Source organism: Trachymyrmex cornetzi, unplaced genomic scaffold (assembly GCF_001594075.2).
Source record: "Trachymyrmex cornetzi isolate Tcor2-1 unplaced genomic scaffold, Tcor1.1 scaffold979, whole genome shotgun sequence".
NCBI classification, from domain to species: domain Eukaryota; kingdom Metazoa; phylum Arthropoda; class Insecta; order Hymenoptera; family Formicidae; genus Trachymyrmex; species Trachymyrmex cornetzi.
The window spans coordinates 19,847-34,999 of NW_017300332.1; the positions used below are offsets into that span (position 1 = coordinate 19,847).

The 15,153-nt window shown below is 33.5% G+C and overlaps 2 protein-coding genes across 6 annotated transcripts; one reads left to right on the top strand and one right to left on the bottom strand.

Annotated features, from left to right (window-relative positions):
* The first annotated feature begins 214 nt into the window (after window positions 1–214).
* Hira (histone cell cycle regulator-like protein) lies at window positions 215–4,215 on the top strand. The gene is made up of 11 exons (XM_018521255.1): window positions 215–424; window positions 506–568; window positions 700–810; window positions 879–1,474; window positions 1,576–1,857; window positions 2,005–2,267; window positions 2,361–2,910; window positions 2,981–3,170; window positions 3,249–3,533; window positions 3,776–3,870; window positions 3,961–4,215. Exons 1-11 carry the CDS (start codon window positions 388–390, stop codon window positions 4,081–4,083), a joined length of 2,595 nt encoding a protein of 864 aa, XP_018376757.1. The 5' UTR covers window positions 215–387; the 3' UTR covers window positions 4,084–4,215.
* An 816-nt stretch (window positions 4,216–5,031) lies between these two features.
* On the bottom strand, window positions 5,032–14,350 carry Atg13 (Autophagy-related 13). 5 transcript variants are annotated; one of them, XM_018521272.1, is made up of 6 exons: window positions 13,995–14,350; window positions 13,640–13,804; window positions 7,577–7,925; window positions 7,168–7,351; window positions 6,760–7,090; window positions 5,032–6,081 (listed from the first exon to the last, which is right to left on the bottom strand). In XM_018521272.1, the coding sequence occupies exons 2-6, from the start codon at window positions 13,793–13,795 to the stop codon at window positions 5,869–5,871; spliced, it is 1,233 nt and encodes a 410-aa protein (XP_018376774.1). In that variant the 5' UTR covers window positions 13,796–13,804; window positions 13,995–14,350; the 3' UTR covers window positions 5,032–5,868. The 5 variants fall into 5 exon arrangements, 4 of the variants coding, with proteins under 4 accessions (XP_018376774.1, XP_018376775.1, XP_018376776.1 ...); XR_001940575.1 differs by lacking the exon at window positions 13,995–14,350 and having other exon boundaries at window positions 5,036–5,172; window positions 5,589–6,081; window positions 13,640–13,988; XM_018521273.1 differs by lacking the exon at window positions 13,995–14,350 and having other exon boundaries at window positions 13,646–13,988.
* Window positions 14,351–15,153: the final 803 nt, after the last annotated feature.

Consider the following 15,153-nt stretch of genomic DNA (forward strand, 5'->3'; position numbering starts at 1 on the left):
TTGAGTCTGCTGAACGCAGCCAATGTTAAACAAGGCTGAGCAAAGGTAAAGTTGGATGAAGTTTCTGAACGCAGACTAGACTAATGAAATGCCATTCATATGTACATTTTGGCCCGTATTCAGAACGCGCTTTATCGATAAAAGCGCACTTTTATCTCTGAAATTCTATAATATGCGTGACGTAAAGTATGGTATGTAGCGTGCTAACATCGTTGTAAGCGCGTTCTGAATACGGGCCTTTGTATATATACGACTGTATAAGGTTATGTCTTATATCTCGTGTGAATTTTTAAATTGTGCCGGGGACACTTATTTATTAGCTCTAAGATGTAACAAGATTTGAAGATTACTTATCAAATTGTTACATAGCCTCGAACGACGATAAAAATGAAGCTGGTCAAGCCAAATTGGGTTACTCACGATGGTTTGTGATATTTTCTGTTTTTGCATAATATCTCGAAAAGTTATAATTTTAATGAATGATTTAATGTTTATTTTTCGTCAGGATACCCAATATTTTCTATCGATATACATCCCAATGGAAAAAGGTTTGCTACTGGTGGTCAAGGTATACTTAGTATTTGTACATCTTTAATTAAGATATATATTAAATTGGAATAACATATTAGAAATGCCAATAAAATACCAGTAATATTTAAAATTTTATTTTTATACTTATTATTGTTATATTTGAATTAGGTGGTGATTCAGGAAGAGTTGTTATATGGAATATGGAACCGGTAGTCAATGAGACTGCTGAATTAGACTCAAATGTTCCAAAGATGCTGTGCCAATTAGACAATCATCTTGGTAATTTAATTGATTAATTTTGTTTATATTATTAACTCATTGATATAAAAAATATTTTTTTTATGTAGCATGTGTGAATTGCGTACGATGGAGCAATAGTGGATTGTTGGCATCTGGTGGTGTAGATAAACTTATTATGATTTGGAGATTATCTGGATCAGGAGGAAGCTCTATTTTTGGTGGAAAAGCCAGTGTCGAAACTTGGAGATGTATTGCAACGTTACGTTCACATGAAGCTGATGTACTTGATCTTGCATGGGCACCACATAGTCCATGGTTGGCTTCTGCCTCAGTGGATAACAGTGTTATAGTATGGGATGCATCCAAGTTTCCTGCAGTAGTTGCAGTATTAAAAGGTCATACAGGTTTTGTAAAAGGAATTACTTGGGATCCTGTGGGGAAATATTTAGCATCTCAGTCTGATGACAAAACATTGAGAGTATGGCATACTACGGATTGGACGGAAGCAGCTTTAATATCTGAGCCGTTCGACGAATGTGGTGGCACAACTCATGTTCTAAGACTTTCCTGGAGTCCAGATGGTCAGTATTTAGTATCTGCCCATGCTATGAATGGAGGAGGACCTACAGCTCAAATAATTGAAAGAGATGGATGGACACAGGATAAAGATTTTGTTGGGCACAGAAAGGCAGTAACTTGTGTTGTAAGCATTGGACATATTTCTTTTTATTCTTTTTTCTTTTTTTTTTCTAATACCAAGAAGACTTTTAATCGAAATTATTGTACACCTGTACAATTTTTTAGAGATTTAATGGTAATATTCTACAGAAGAAACAACCAGGTTCCTCTAAGCCACAACAGTATTGCTGTGTTGCAATAGGATCACGAGATCGTTCTCTATCTGTGTGGTTAACATCCTTAAAAAGACCTTTAGTCGTAATTCACGAGTTGTTTACACATTCTGTATTAGATGCTAGTTGGTCACCATGTGGTCTTCGTCTTGCAGCATGTTCTTGGGATGGAACAGCTGTATTTATTGAATTTACTCAACAGGAATTAGGACAACCTCTTGATCCTGCTGAGCAAGTAATTACATATATGTATATATATTTGCATGATGTAACGCATATACATATATATGTATGTATTTGTGTGCGTGCATGCGTGTGTCCGCTACATATGCAACTTATTGCCTTCGTATATCTTACAAACTCAATTATTTTGGGTTTATAGAGTAGTCTACATGAACGATTATATGGTAAACCATTGGTTCAAGGAGGTTGTATGGTGATGGAAGCACCAGAACTTCTCAATTTGAAACAACCGACATCGAATCAATCTTTTCAAGTATCATCCACTCCTAGCATTCCCCCTGTCACTACTAGCACTGTGACTACTCCAGTTAAGGGACCTATTAATAAACAAATTGAAACGAGGACTTCAGATGGGAAAAGAAGAATTACTCCTATGTTTATTCCACCGCCAGCAGATACAACGTAAGTTAAAATATATAAACTTGATTTCTATTTATATATTTTTATGTCTGATTTGATATTAAATTTTGTAACATTTTTTTTATCAATTTTCAGAGATACAAATATCAGTGGTAGTTTAGGCACACCGACGTTCACCAGTAAAGTACAAACGAAAAGCTCGATTGTGATAGAAAAACGTAACGATGTTGTTGCACCCAATGTTACTTCGTCGTCCAAATCAGTTGCTGCCGACGCCCCAGAATCCTCCCTTACATTGAAACGCAAGGAGCAAACAACACCAAAGATACACCATTCGCCGAATAAAAAGCCTAAATTCGTATCTGATAGGAACATAGGTCAGATGTTACTGCCTCCATTGAAGCCGTCCAGCTCATTGTCCCAACAGGCGGGTCATTACGCTGTGACTGTCACTAACAGTCATGGCTTGGCTCATTTGCAAGTATTTAAAGGCACAGATTCTGAATCAACATGGGATCTCTATTTAGGATATAGTGCTGTGGCATTAGCGGCATCACCGGCTGTGATAGCCTTGGGTTTGGAAGATGGGAGTCTTCACACATTTCATCCTGCAAAAGGATGCCGGTCGGCACCACCATTAGCGCCACCGGCACCTTTGGCAAAGGTTCACGCTGTTGGAAACGCGGTAACTTGTTCATCGATTTAATGCATCATGTGTGTTTATGTTTGTTTATAATTATAAAAAAATGTAATAGGTGATGGTAATATCAAGCTGTGGTGCGGTTCGTGTATGGGAAATAGGAAATACATGCAGAATGATTGTTTCAACTTCGGCTGCTCATTTAGCAGCGCCTGGAGCGTCTTTATTGTCATGCACTTTATATAATGGAATGCCTCATGTAGCATTTACTAATGCACGAGCGTATATGTATCATAAGGATATGGGTATAGCAAAATCTTGTCATTTTTCATTCTTCATTTATATATGATTATATAACAATTATATACATACATTGTATACAGGGACATGGCTGTTAATTGGAGACAGTCAGGACCCAGTTTGGCGATGGTCATCATTCAATGTACTGAGTACTTCTGGCAATAGGACGCCTAGAGGACCTCTATCATCATTACAGGAAGGACTGCTTAGAACTTCCGGGAATATTTTACCAAATCCACGATTACCGCATAGTGCACCAAGCGTGGTTTCCTATTTGGAACAGCAATTACTCGCATCTAAAGCTCTTGGAAGTGCCCAAGAGTACATTCATTGGCTTATGGCTTTGGTGTCATTCTTATTAACGCAAGGTACGCCATGCAATTTATATTTTATTCTTGTGTATTTTTTATAATATGTGAAACATGGATTTCCAAAACAGATTACTGTTCACCTCATACCTTTTCATTAACAATCTTCAATTCTCATCAACCTTGTATAAAATTGAGACATATGTAGATGAGACTAGATATTGAATTTGAGATTCGTTAATTATGAGTCAACTGCTCTCATACGAAATAATGCATCGTTCTCTTTTTCCAATATTTTTTAGACGGTTTAGAGAGACGTCTAAGGCTAATTTTGGACGATCTTTTGGGCCCAAGTCATACGTCAGCTTCCAGAAGTACATGGGATCCTGTTATTTTGGTAATACTACTTATATTCGTCATTAATTTTATCATATTTTTAACTAATTTGATTATATAATATTTATTTTTCATATCAAATATCATATAGGGAATAAAGAAACATAAACTTCTGGGCGATGTACTGGCTGTAATTGGTGGCCATCTTCGTTGGCAAAGATTATATCTCGAGTATTCGGAGCAATTAACGACACTGAAGAATCAAACTAATTAACGGTAATTTATTCAACGGTGCAAATTCATTATACCAAAAGCAAGTAATCTTTTCTTATGAATATCTTGTATATTTCTAAAGATATCTGTATGAATATATATTAAGATTGTACAGTTTTTATAACATTTACGGCTTGACACAAATGTATGATAACGAGTAAACAATTTTTAGTATATTATTTAGCATTTATCTTGAAAAAAGAAAATTATTTTTTTCCTCACCGATAATACTATTTAATGGATTACTTCAGAAAAATAATATGGCTGCAGATAATGATTATAGATTGTAGATAAATTCATAATATATTGATAGATAAAAATCTTTTTTAAATTTTCTTTCTATAAACTATTCGTTTTATCACACATAACATATAATTTTAATAATTTTTTAAATCAAAAACTAATTTTTACGAGTTTATAATTATTGAAATCAAATTTAATGGATAGGATAATTACTAGATTATTTCATAATCAACTTATATTTATTGTTTAATCTTAGAGTATTCAAGTGCAATTTACACTTTATACAAGCAATAAATTATATTAAGTAATCAAATATCACAACTAGCATTTGCTCTGCTGATTATTACATATATATATATATATATATTACATAAAATCTTTGCAACGTACATTATGTATTAGCAAAACATTTGAGTGATTAATTTTATTCAGACTATTGAAGAGAGAGGAAAAATCATTTGTGTTCCAATTCTTAATTTATATTTTCTACATCTTAAAATTATTCAATGCAAAACATAACAGTGTATCAATGATCTTAATTTTTGACATAACTGACAAAATTATTTTAATATTTGAAGTTGGATGTACATATGCAAATGAACAACGAATATCAAATTGGATATTTTACTGCTAAAACTTAGAAATACATTCTGTAACAAATAGAATATTACAACATTCAATTTGATTGTAAAAATATATCCAAATTAGACAAGAGTCCAAACAAGAACACGAATATACATTCCATCTCTTATTAGTAAATTAAAAGGAAAATACGTTACACTCATTTTTTATTGTTGATCCTTATTATTTTCATATGGATCCATTAATACGTGATATCTTCTCTATACTCATATCACACATAAAATGCTTTAAGCAACACTTAAAAAGTTTATGAATATACGGAAGATTCACTTTTTCCGCTTCTAAGTCCTTTGTAGTCACACCGCCTGAGAATTTTATGTTGGTCACACATGGGGCAAAATAATCCCAACATTTTAATTGAGTGCCGTATTTACAACTTTTGTTTTTTAAAATCACTGAAAAATTACTGAATAAACTTAAAACTTTGTAGAATATGGAAATGCAATGTATTTTTAGAGTTTTTAATTTTAACATTAAACAAAAATCGCAGACTGATGTCCAAAGAATAATATGCAGCCGAAGGTACAAAAAGGGTATTTTAAACTTTGGATAAATGGCAGTTTAAGTTCCGTTTTAAAAAAAAGACCTTAGAAATATAAAACTTCATACCTTTTGGAACACCCCTGTATTCCCAGTGACTACAAAGGGTTAAATTAGTGGTTATAATAAAAAAAAACGTGCAGTAATCGTCGGACATCTTTACCGTGGTTGCGTTGCACGTACAGAAAATACCAAATTTATCTAAATATTTATTACAAACATGAAAAGAATCAGCACAGAAAATGAAATATTTGCATTGTTCATTTAATGTACATCCACTATAATGATTGATTTGTACACAAAAGCTGTGTACAATCGAATCTTTGTTTAAATCGGTTACTTGTCCGCAGACTCTCCAATCTTAATTATTATTTTCTGTGTGATACAAAGATGACAAAATGTCCTCGTAGTGTTGCATATTTGTCTCAAATGTTTCCAATTGTTTAGTGAGATCTCCCAATTGTTCCGCAAGTGTCCTTTCTTCCATAAAGGCTTGCAATTGTGGAGCGCTTTGACACTCTCGATAAAACGCTCCTACATCGCTATTGGTATTCGTGACAGCGAATGGAGTTTTCTGTAACAATATTTGAAATTTGTTTCGTACACAAATGCAGTATAAAATTTGCCCAAGTTATGAGAATAAAAATATCTTTTTCTATTTGAATAAAATATATAAATATAAAAAATTCTAAAATATTAATCTTTATATATTAATTCTTGTATATTAATATTTATATATTTTATAAATTGTTTTGTTATGTATTATATATAATTTTTACTCAAAAGGAAGTAAATAAAAAATAATATAATCTAAAAAATTTGTATACAATTCCAAAAAGAGAGTTCTTCTATTTTTTATTGAGATAAAGTAATTAGAATTTCAATTTATAGCAATACTATTATAACAAAAAAAATTTTGTTACAATAATTCTATTCTCAAATTTTAAATTGGTATAGAACAATAAAATTATATTTTCTTATATCTATAGCTAAGAATATTTCTTTATGTTTAAAAGATTTTCTATATAAATATGTGTATTTCTTTCATTATAGCCTTCAAATTTAAACTTTAAATTGAAACTTAAATTGAAACTTAAATTAAATATTATAATTTTAAAAGAAAAGTGCAAAATTTTTTTTACAACTAGGCGAAATATTGTTTCTCGATATCAGGCAAATTTCACACTGTAAGACATATACATATATATAATACATTATCGTGGTATCAGTTCGGATTAAGAGCATCAATTACCAAATCTACCATAATAAAATCATCGTTGGCGCTAGTCATTGAACAACTACTCCTTCTAGATCCGTTTTGGGATGCGCATTTCGAAGTTGTATTATCATTATTAAGTCTCTCGTTATTTCCATTGTTGCTATCAGTTGTAAGAGCTGCCATTGTAGTCTTTGTACTAGGATCTACTAGTGATATTGGAGGAGGCGACGTTTGTTTGGGTGTTAATAGCGAACTGAATGGTACATCTGGTATCACGAGATCTTCCTCATTGACAATAACAGGCTTGTTTATTACAAATGCACCAACTTTGATGGTATCGCTAAGTGACTTTGACGTTTCTTCGCTACATTTAAATTAAAATATTGAAATGTAAATATTTTTCATTAAATACATGTAAATATTTTACCCATGTTTACTGACCTTTGCTGATATCGTACATGACGCGGACTTAGGTCTGAATGAAAATGATCGCTCTTAAGCATGATAGAATCTCGTCCCTTATGAGTAGGCGATATCGTCATTTTTGTTCTATAAGAAACTGATAGATGTATAGTGCCTACTGGAGTACACAATTGACCTACTCTTACATGTTTATAGTTATCACCTGTTATAAAATGGACAATATTCAATGAGAAACCATGTTGTACAGCAAATTAATACATATTACATTGAAAAATTAAAAAATTGATAAAGTTGGTAAAAAATTGATTCTTATAAAATAAATCACACACTGCACATTTCATATATATATATTTATAAATAAATTCTGAAATATATAAATTTAAAAAAATAAAGAATAATTCTGTGAATTATTCATTGATAAACTAACCTAAATTATGTAGCTGAGGTTCTCCCATGTATATTCGGTAGCACATAGTATAGGAGTCAGGTCCTTGACGTCTGCTCAATTTATAAGCAGGCGTAACTCTTGATACAGAAAGCAAGGACTTCAATAAAATCCCCATTCTGTTATACACAGTATATGTTACTCGTACAGATGGATCACTTTGCTCTGGCAAAACGCTAAGGCTCCAAGTTTCTAAAACCATCTTATCACCCTCTACTGTTTTTAGAGAAATTTCTATGCATAGAGGTACAGCTGAGCTTACTATCTCTCCACATAGTGCCCTTTTAGCATCAGCTGACACTTCTGGTAGTTCCTTTATTGCCAGATTAAACTACAACATCAAATATGGAAATATTTATTTTATTTTCTTTTTAAATCCTTTAAATATTAAATAGTAAAATTAAAAATGACTGCATGAATCATCCAATTTATTTGGTTTAATCCAATATTTAGCATCACAGAGTTCTTTATAAAAAATAATAATTTTTATAAGATATACTAAACAAAAAATATTTTTCAATAATGTTTAAAATATAATTACTATAATCTTAAATTAATCTTGGCATTTAGCAAAATTGAATCTTTAAGAGATCATATATTTCTCGGACCTGAAAAGTAGTCAAAATGTGGTGAGAGGTTGTAAGAAAACTATTGAGTCGATTGATTTAATTTTTTTTTATTTAAAGGTGGACTCTTAAAGAGCATAAAACGTGTATATGAACTAAAAAATTAACAAAAACGTGACTGCGTCCAGTGGCGTAGAACGTGTTTTTTTTATCGAGTCAAACGGTGAACTCGTAATATTTATCTGAAACAAAAATTTTTTTTTTTAATTATTTTTTAGAATGTATTTCTTGTGTGACAAAAGGGATTAAAAAAAAATTACGGAAATGGTCACAATTTGAAAAAGTCATTTTCACAAAAATATCGTCTATTTTTTATTGCTATTCGAAAATGATTAAATTTATTCAAAAAAATCTTTGTGATGATAGCGAATCTTAATTTATAATACATATACCAAAAATAAAATTAATCGAACGATGAGGCAATTATTATGCCCACCGTTCTGAAAAATGCTATTTCGAGAAAAACGTTTAAAGTTTTGCAAGAGTTTTTAAGTGGGATAAAATGACAAACTTTTTTATTTATGCTTAATCAGCAATGCCTGCACCATAAAGTTGCCCTTCCTCTACAATATGATCCTCTTCTGACTGCAATCTCATCTGTCTACGACGAATTCTCGCTTCCTGCACTCAAAGCTCGCCCGTTGAAATATGCTGTGCGTCGGCCTCTTGACACATATAGTATGCTGCATTGCCAATGGTGCAATTTAAAGTTTGTAAAATTGTTAACAGAGACATGTAGCCTTCGTTAAATATTACTGTTGCAATATATGTGGCGATTTCAACAATCATAGAGTCGCTATATATCTCTTTTGGAGCAATCTTCCATATAAAAGCATTTAGACTCTCATTCGATTTTTGAGTGTAGTTGCCAATACACCTTGAAAGCAAATATTTTTCGCTAAACTTCTTGTACACAGGTCAAACAGCATCTTCTACAATTTAGAAAGAGCTAGCTTATGTCTGTATTCATTCGAGTTGTTCGCAGCACACGCTTGCTGCCATAAACATCACGATTCTTCTCCGGGTGGGCAATAATGATGCTGTGGTTTCTCGTCCTTTGAAATTTTATGAAAGAATGTCGCCTATATATAGCTTTTCTCATATCTTCAATAGAATCAGTGTATCTCTTGATGGCTAGACCGTAATAGAGCTACAGTTTGCCTGTAAGATTTCCTCCGAGACTTTGTTTTTTTTTTTTTTTTTTTACTAGGGCACAAAGACGCGTCCCCATCCTCTTCTGTAGCCTACACATTTTTTTTTGTAACCGGAGTATCATACAGGTTTGTTTTCAGAATATCCCGAAATCTTTTACCGTCACCGATTTAAGTATTTCACTTGCAATTGAAGCAATCGCTGAAACATTTCCTGCATTCCGCTTCCTTCATAATTTACGGCACACTCATGCTCTTCAATCCAATTTCTATATTCCTCGGTGTTGCTTTTTTTCTCCCAATATTCACAGGCTTTACAGTAAGACGATTTTATAATAATGTCTATAACTTTTCTTGCCAAATTTCCAGTGAGAGTTATCACGCCAAAAAGAGGTGAAAATCCATGCTTTTTCCAAATCTCATCTCCGGAAACAGTTCCTCCTCCTTCATCCTCAAATAAATCTACTTTTTGAGTTTTTTTCCACAATTGCAGCATTTTTCAGTGAAACATCACAATTTTTGCAACAGTGTGAATGTTTCGTACATTAGTGTTATATGTAATTTGCATGGCTTTGGCAAGTCCATGAATCCGCAAAATTTTTGCATAGCATATAGTCCCAATCCTAAAACTCTCATTGCGAACATAAAACGTCTATTTATTTTATAAACTTTATCAATTTGTTAATACAGGGTTGCCACAGAAAATGAATTTTAAAATTTCCTGACTTTTTCAGGTTTTCCAGATGAAAATGGAAAATTTTCCAATATAAAATATGTAAATTTTAACACATTTAAAGTCAAGAATTATAGGAAAGCCAGCCTATATTATTAAAAACAACGCAAAAAAGGTTAATAGCAATAAAATTTTAGGTGCAAATTCAAACCAACAAAAAATAAATTAGTATTGGGAATAAAATGCAATTACGAAAAAGGGCGATCAAATAAAAATATTGAATAAAATATAAATTTTAATTATTTTATTAAAATTGTTTAAAGTGTGCGAGTTTTGAACGTATTTCACTATAAATGTCAGATATAATATTAAAAAATTATAACAATTATCTGGAATAGGAGCAATTTAAGGAAATTATGAGCAAATTTCAAAATTCCAGACCTTTTTACATTTTCCCCTGACTTTCCCCAGTTTTCCATGACCAATTTCAATTTCCCTGACTTTTCCCGGTTTTCCCAGTTTTCCAGATCTGTGGCAATCCTGTAACAGGAAGAAATACGCTGTGGTTCACACTCATCACATTGTATTACAATTTTAAATCCAAGGCTTCGAATTCAGTTTCTGTAAATTTTATGTTACCTCCGCACGTTTTGCATTTAATATACGCACTAATAGCTGTAAACACTGCAAAAAAGTTTAAAATTCGATAGCTGAAAGTTGCATCTACTATCACCTCAGAATCTTGCCGCTCTTTTAACTTTTTTGCAGATGCACTCATCATAGCTTCTTTGAATTTTATTTCTTTTTTCGTCAGAGGTCGTTTTTTTTCATGGATCGGGAAAGTAGTCTTGAATTATTTCTTGATTCTTTTTGGTCGATATATATTCGTCCTGTCATTTTTACATCTGTTTATAAGTCACTTGAAATACTAAACATGCGATATACCAGGTGTACAAGTATGAAGTGCGGATTTGAGACAACAGATGGTGCACCAATGCAGTGTGTAGTATAAAGATTTGACGTATATGCCATTTTGTTGTGCCATCAACAAGTGTCAAACGCGCATAAGTGATAAATTGAAAAAGTGTTTGCATAGTATTGTTTTGCTGTGTTCAATATGTCGAAATTTGTGCCAAATGAAGAGCATTCGCGGACAGCATTAATTTTTTGTTTTCATTTGAAGAAAACTGCTGCTGAATCATACTTATTACTTCGAGACGCTTATGGTAAACATGCTCCATCGCAAGATAACATAAATAAGATAAATACGTGTGACCGATGATTTCGGTGTTTCAAAAGTGATGATTTTGATGTTGTAGACAAAGAACACAGAAAACCGCCAAAAAGGTACGAAGATGTAGAATTGCATTGTTGGACGAAGACGATTCACAAACACAAAAACAACTCGCAGAGCAATTGAGCGTTAGTCAACAGGCTGTTTCCAATCGTTTACGAGAGATGAGTTTAAGAAAGATTCAGAAGGTCGGCAGATGGATACCACATGAGTTGAACGAGGCAGATGAAGAGGCGCAAAAACACATGTGAAATTTTGCTCGAACGATACAAAAGAAAGTCGTTTTTGTATTGTATCGTTACTGGGGATGAAAAGTGGATATATTTTGAGAAGCCCAAGCGTAAAAAATCATGGGTAGACCCAGGCGCACCATCCACATCGACCGAATTACTTTGGCAAGAAGACGATGCTCTGTGTTTGGTGGGACCAGAAGGGTGTGGTCTATTATGAGCTGTTAAAGCCTACTGAAACGGTTAATACCAAACGCTACCAACAACAATTGATCGATTTGAATCGTTTGCTACTCGAAAAACGACCAGAATATCGAAAAAGGCAACACAAAATCATTTTTCTCCATGACGATGCTCCATCACATACAGCAAAACCGGTTTGCGACACGTTGGAAGCACTCAGGGAAGTGCTAGCCCATGCAGCTTACTCACCAGACTTGGCTCCTTCCGATTACCACTTGTTTGCATCAATGGGTCACGCACTTGCTGAGTAGCGCTTTGGCTCGTACGAAAATGTGAAAAAATGGCTCGATGAATGGTTCGCGGCAAAAGGGAAAGATTTTTACGGGCGTGGTATCCATAAATACCCGAAAGATGGGAAAAATGTGTAACTAGCAATGGAGCATACTTTGAATAAACCACTTTTTATCATTCTTCCGAATTTAACGTGTATTTTTTTGGAAAAAAAATCCGCATTTCATACTTATACACCTGGTACAAATAAACACGCGACTGAAATGTACAGCTTTTCCACAACTCTATAAGCTATGGATTCTAAATGGGCTCAGTAAAACATTACAGATTCTTCATACAAATAATACAATAATTTTTCCTCACTTCTTTTCTTTATTCAAACGATAACGCACTACCGGTAATCGGTTAGAAATCTGACCTGTGGAGCAACTAGTTTTGTTAAAGCAGTTGTAACTTCGTCAATAATTCGAATATCGAGCTCGCTTTGTTTTTAAAATATTTCTAAGATATGTACCTTTTAAAATAAGAAAAAAATCGATTTTTTTAAACTGAGAAACGTATATGATCCCTTAAGTATTTCTTAAAAAGATTTATCCGCAATTTTCTGATATTTCAATATAGAAATAATAGAATATAATAAAAGAAAACTATTCTAGATATAAATTTTAGTGTTATGCTGAATAAATAATAGAAAAATGAAAAAACATTGAATCAATGCTGTTTGTTTTTCCATTTGCTTCATATACTCCATTTGTCTGTTATATATATTTACTAATAAAAATGAATTTAAATAAATATCTATACTTTAATGTATAATTAATCCTCCTATGATAATGGAGATTATATGTGACACATTCTACAGCTTCATCTATTTTATATGTGCTGTTCAATGAAGAAACAAGTTTTATAATATTGGGTACTTTCCAGGCCCAATTCTTAACTGAGACCGAGGTTTAACTTGTTTCTCATCTCTTTTTAATTCTAGAATTAGAAAGAGATAATGAATAAGTTGAATCTCGGTTAAGAGTTAATTGTGAGTTGTGAAACTAGGCCTTAGGTTGGGTTGTTTCCACCTTTTGGTAAACTTCAGCTCACTGTCTTACTCTCTTATCTCTTTACTCTTTTACTCTTTTATTTATCCAGTAGATAAATTATCACCTAGTTTATCCAAAGATGGAACAACCGGTCCTTAGTGATACAAATCAATACAAACATTATTTTATCTTTTTTTTCCTGACATTCAGAGAATAACAAATACAGAACAACAATTGTATAGACTTGTGTCACCAAATGGGAAAAGGTTCGTTCTGTTTCATGCATGGTATGCATGATATATCATTTTATCCTTGTTGTTCACCAAATATTAAAGTAAAATAAAATGATACATTATGCACATCATGCATGAAACGGAACGTACCTAAAGCACACAATGTTTCTTCAGAAATATAGTGCAAAGCCATAAAGAAAAGTTAAAAAATGTTAGTATTTGGTTACTGCATCTGTCCATCAAGATACACACGTGCATATATAACTTGAAAATAAGAACAGATCAGCAGTTTTGATGAAACCAGATAAATTGGACTGAAATAAACTTTACTTTTACCCAGTCGCCAGCTGATGAGTCCGGCTTGCACGTGGTGTTGACTTTCTGGCCCGATCTTGACTGCACTATGACTTGGGCAGCCCTCAACGCAAGATACTTGGTAAACTTCTCCAAATCCTTCTTGTCTTGCATGCTTAGCTGTGCTGACATTTTATACCGCTGGAATTATAATCGCGGAACTAGAGGTGTTCCTCGAATACGTGAGAACGGAAGGTACGTATGTCGTAGCATCGTAACGGAATAGATGCATCGCATCCTAAGACACGTGTAACCGTGTCTCTCTCTCTTTCTCTTTTTCTCTCTCACATACACAACACACACGACAAAGATCAAGATTGCAAGCGCTTACACGCACCCGATGCGCGATCGACGCACTTTGAGCTCTTCACACGGACTTCGGAATTCGTAAGTAGACTTGAGCGCACGCACGATACGCTTTCTCGGAAAGTTCATGGATAAAATCGACATCGTCGCGCTGCGTACGATCACAATTCACACGACAGATGACGGCCCTTCGAAAATCGAATGTTGGCTACGTCATGAATATATTGTTTTATCAGAACAAGTTGACAGTTTGAAAAATTTAAATTCATTTACGAAAAAGAATCAAAATACATAAGAATATGCTTATGAGATTTTCTGTCTTCCTACTTTTACAATGAACTGATGAACTACAAAGTACAAATCGATTGAACAGTATTACCGTTGCTGAGCGCATGGTATATAAGAATTTAAGATATACATACCCATGATGTAAGAAGACAAGGGCCCGTATTCAGAACGCGCTTTTATCTCTAAAATTCTATAGTATGCCTAACGTAAATTATAACATGTTAGGGGCTTCAACCTATCAGAAATCATGTATTGTAGAATACACAATTTCTAATAGGTTGAAATTCTTAGAAACTCCGCACAATAAGAGGAACAGGGAATAGAGAACAGAGAATAAGAATTTCAACCTATCAGAAATCATGTATTGTGGAATACACGATCTGTATTCCACAATACATGATTTCTGATAGGTTGAAATTCTTATTCTCTGTTCTCTATTCCCTGGGGCTCTATTCTTGAAAAGAACCGTATACGAAAGTCTAGGAAAATACTATAATATACGTAACGTATACTGTAGCATTTCCCTAGACTTTCGTATACGTTTTTTTTTCAAGAATAGAGCCTCTGTTCCTTTTATTGTGCGGAGCCCCTTATTCTCTGTCTCTGCTCCCTGTTCCTTTTATTGTGCGGAGCCTTTTAGCCCGGATCCTCATATGGGCAACAGCGCTTTGACACCGAACATCGATTGGTGAAAAACAGATGATGAAGGTAAATTTTACCCCCACAACCGGCTTTTCACCAATCAGAGCTCTGTGTCAAAGCGCTGTTGCTCGTATGAGGATCCGAGCTTAGGTCGGAGTCAGACTATGACCGATATTCATAGGCCGGTATTCAGGGCCTGAGCACAATAGAGGAACAAGAATTAGATATTAAGATTTTAACCTATCAGAAACTGA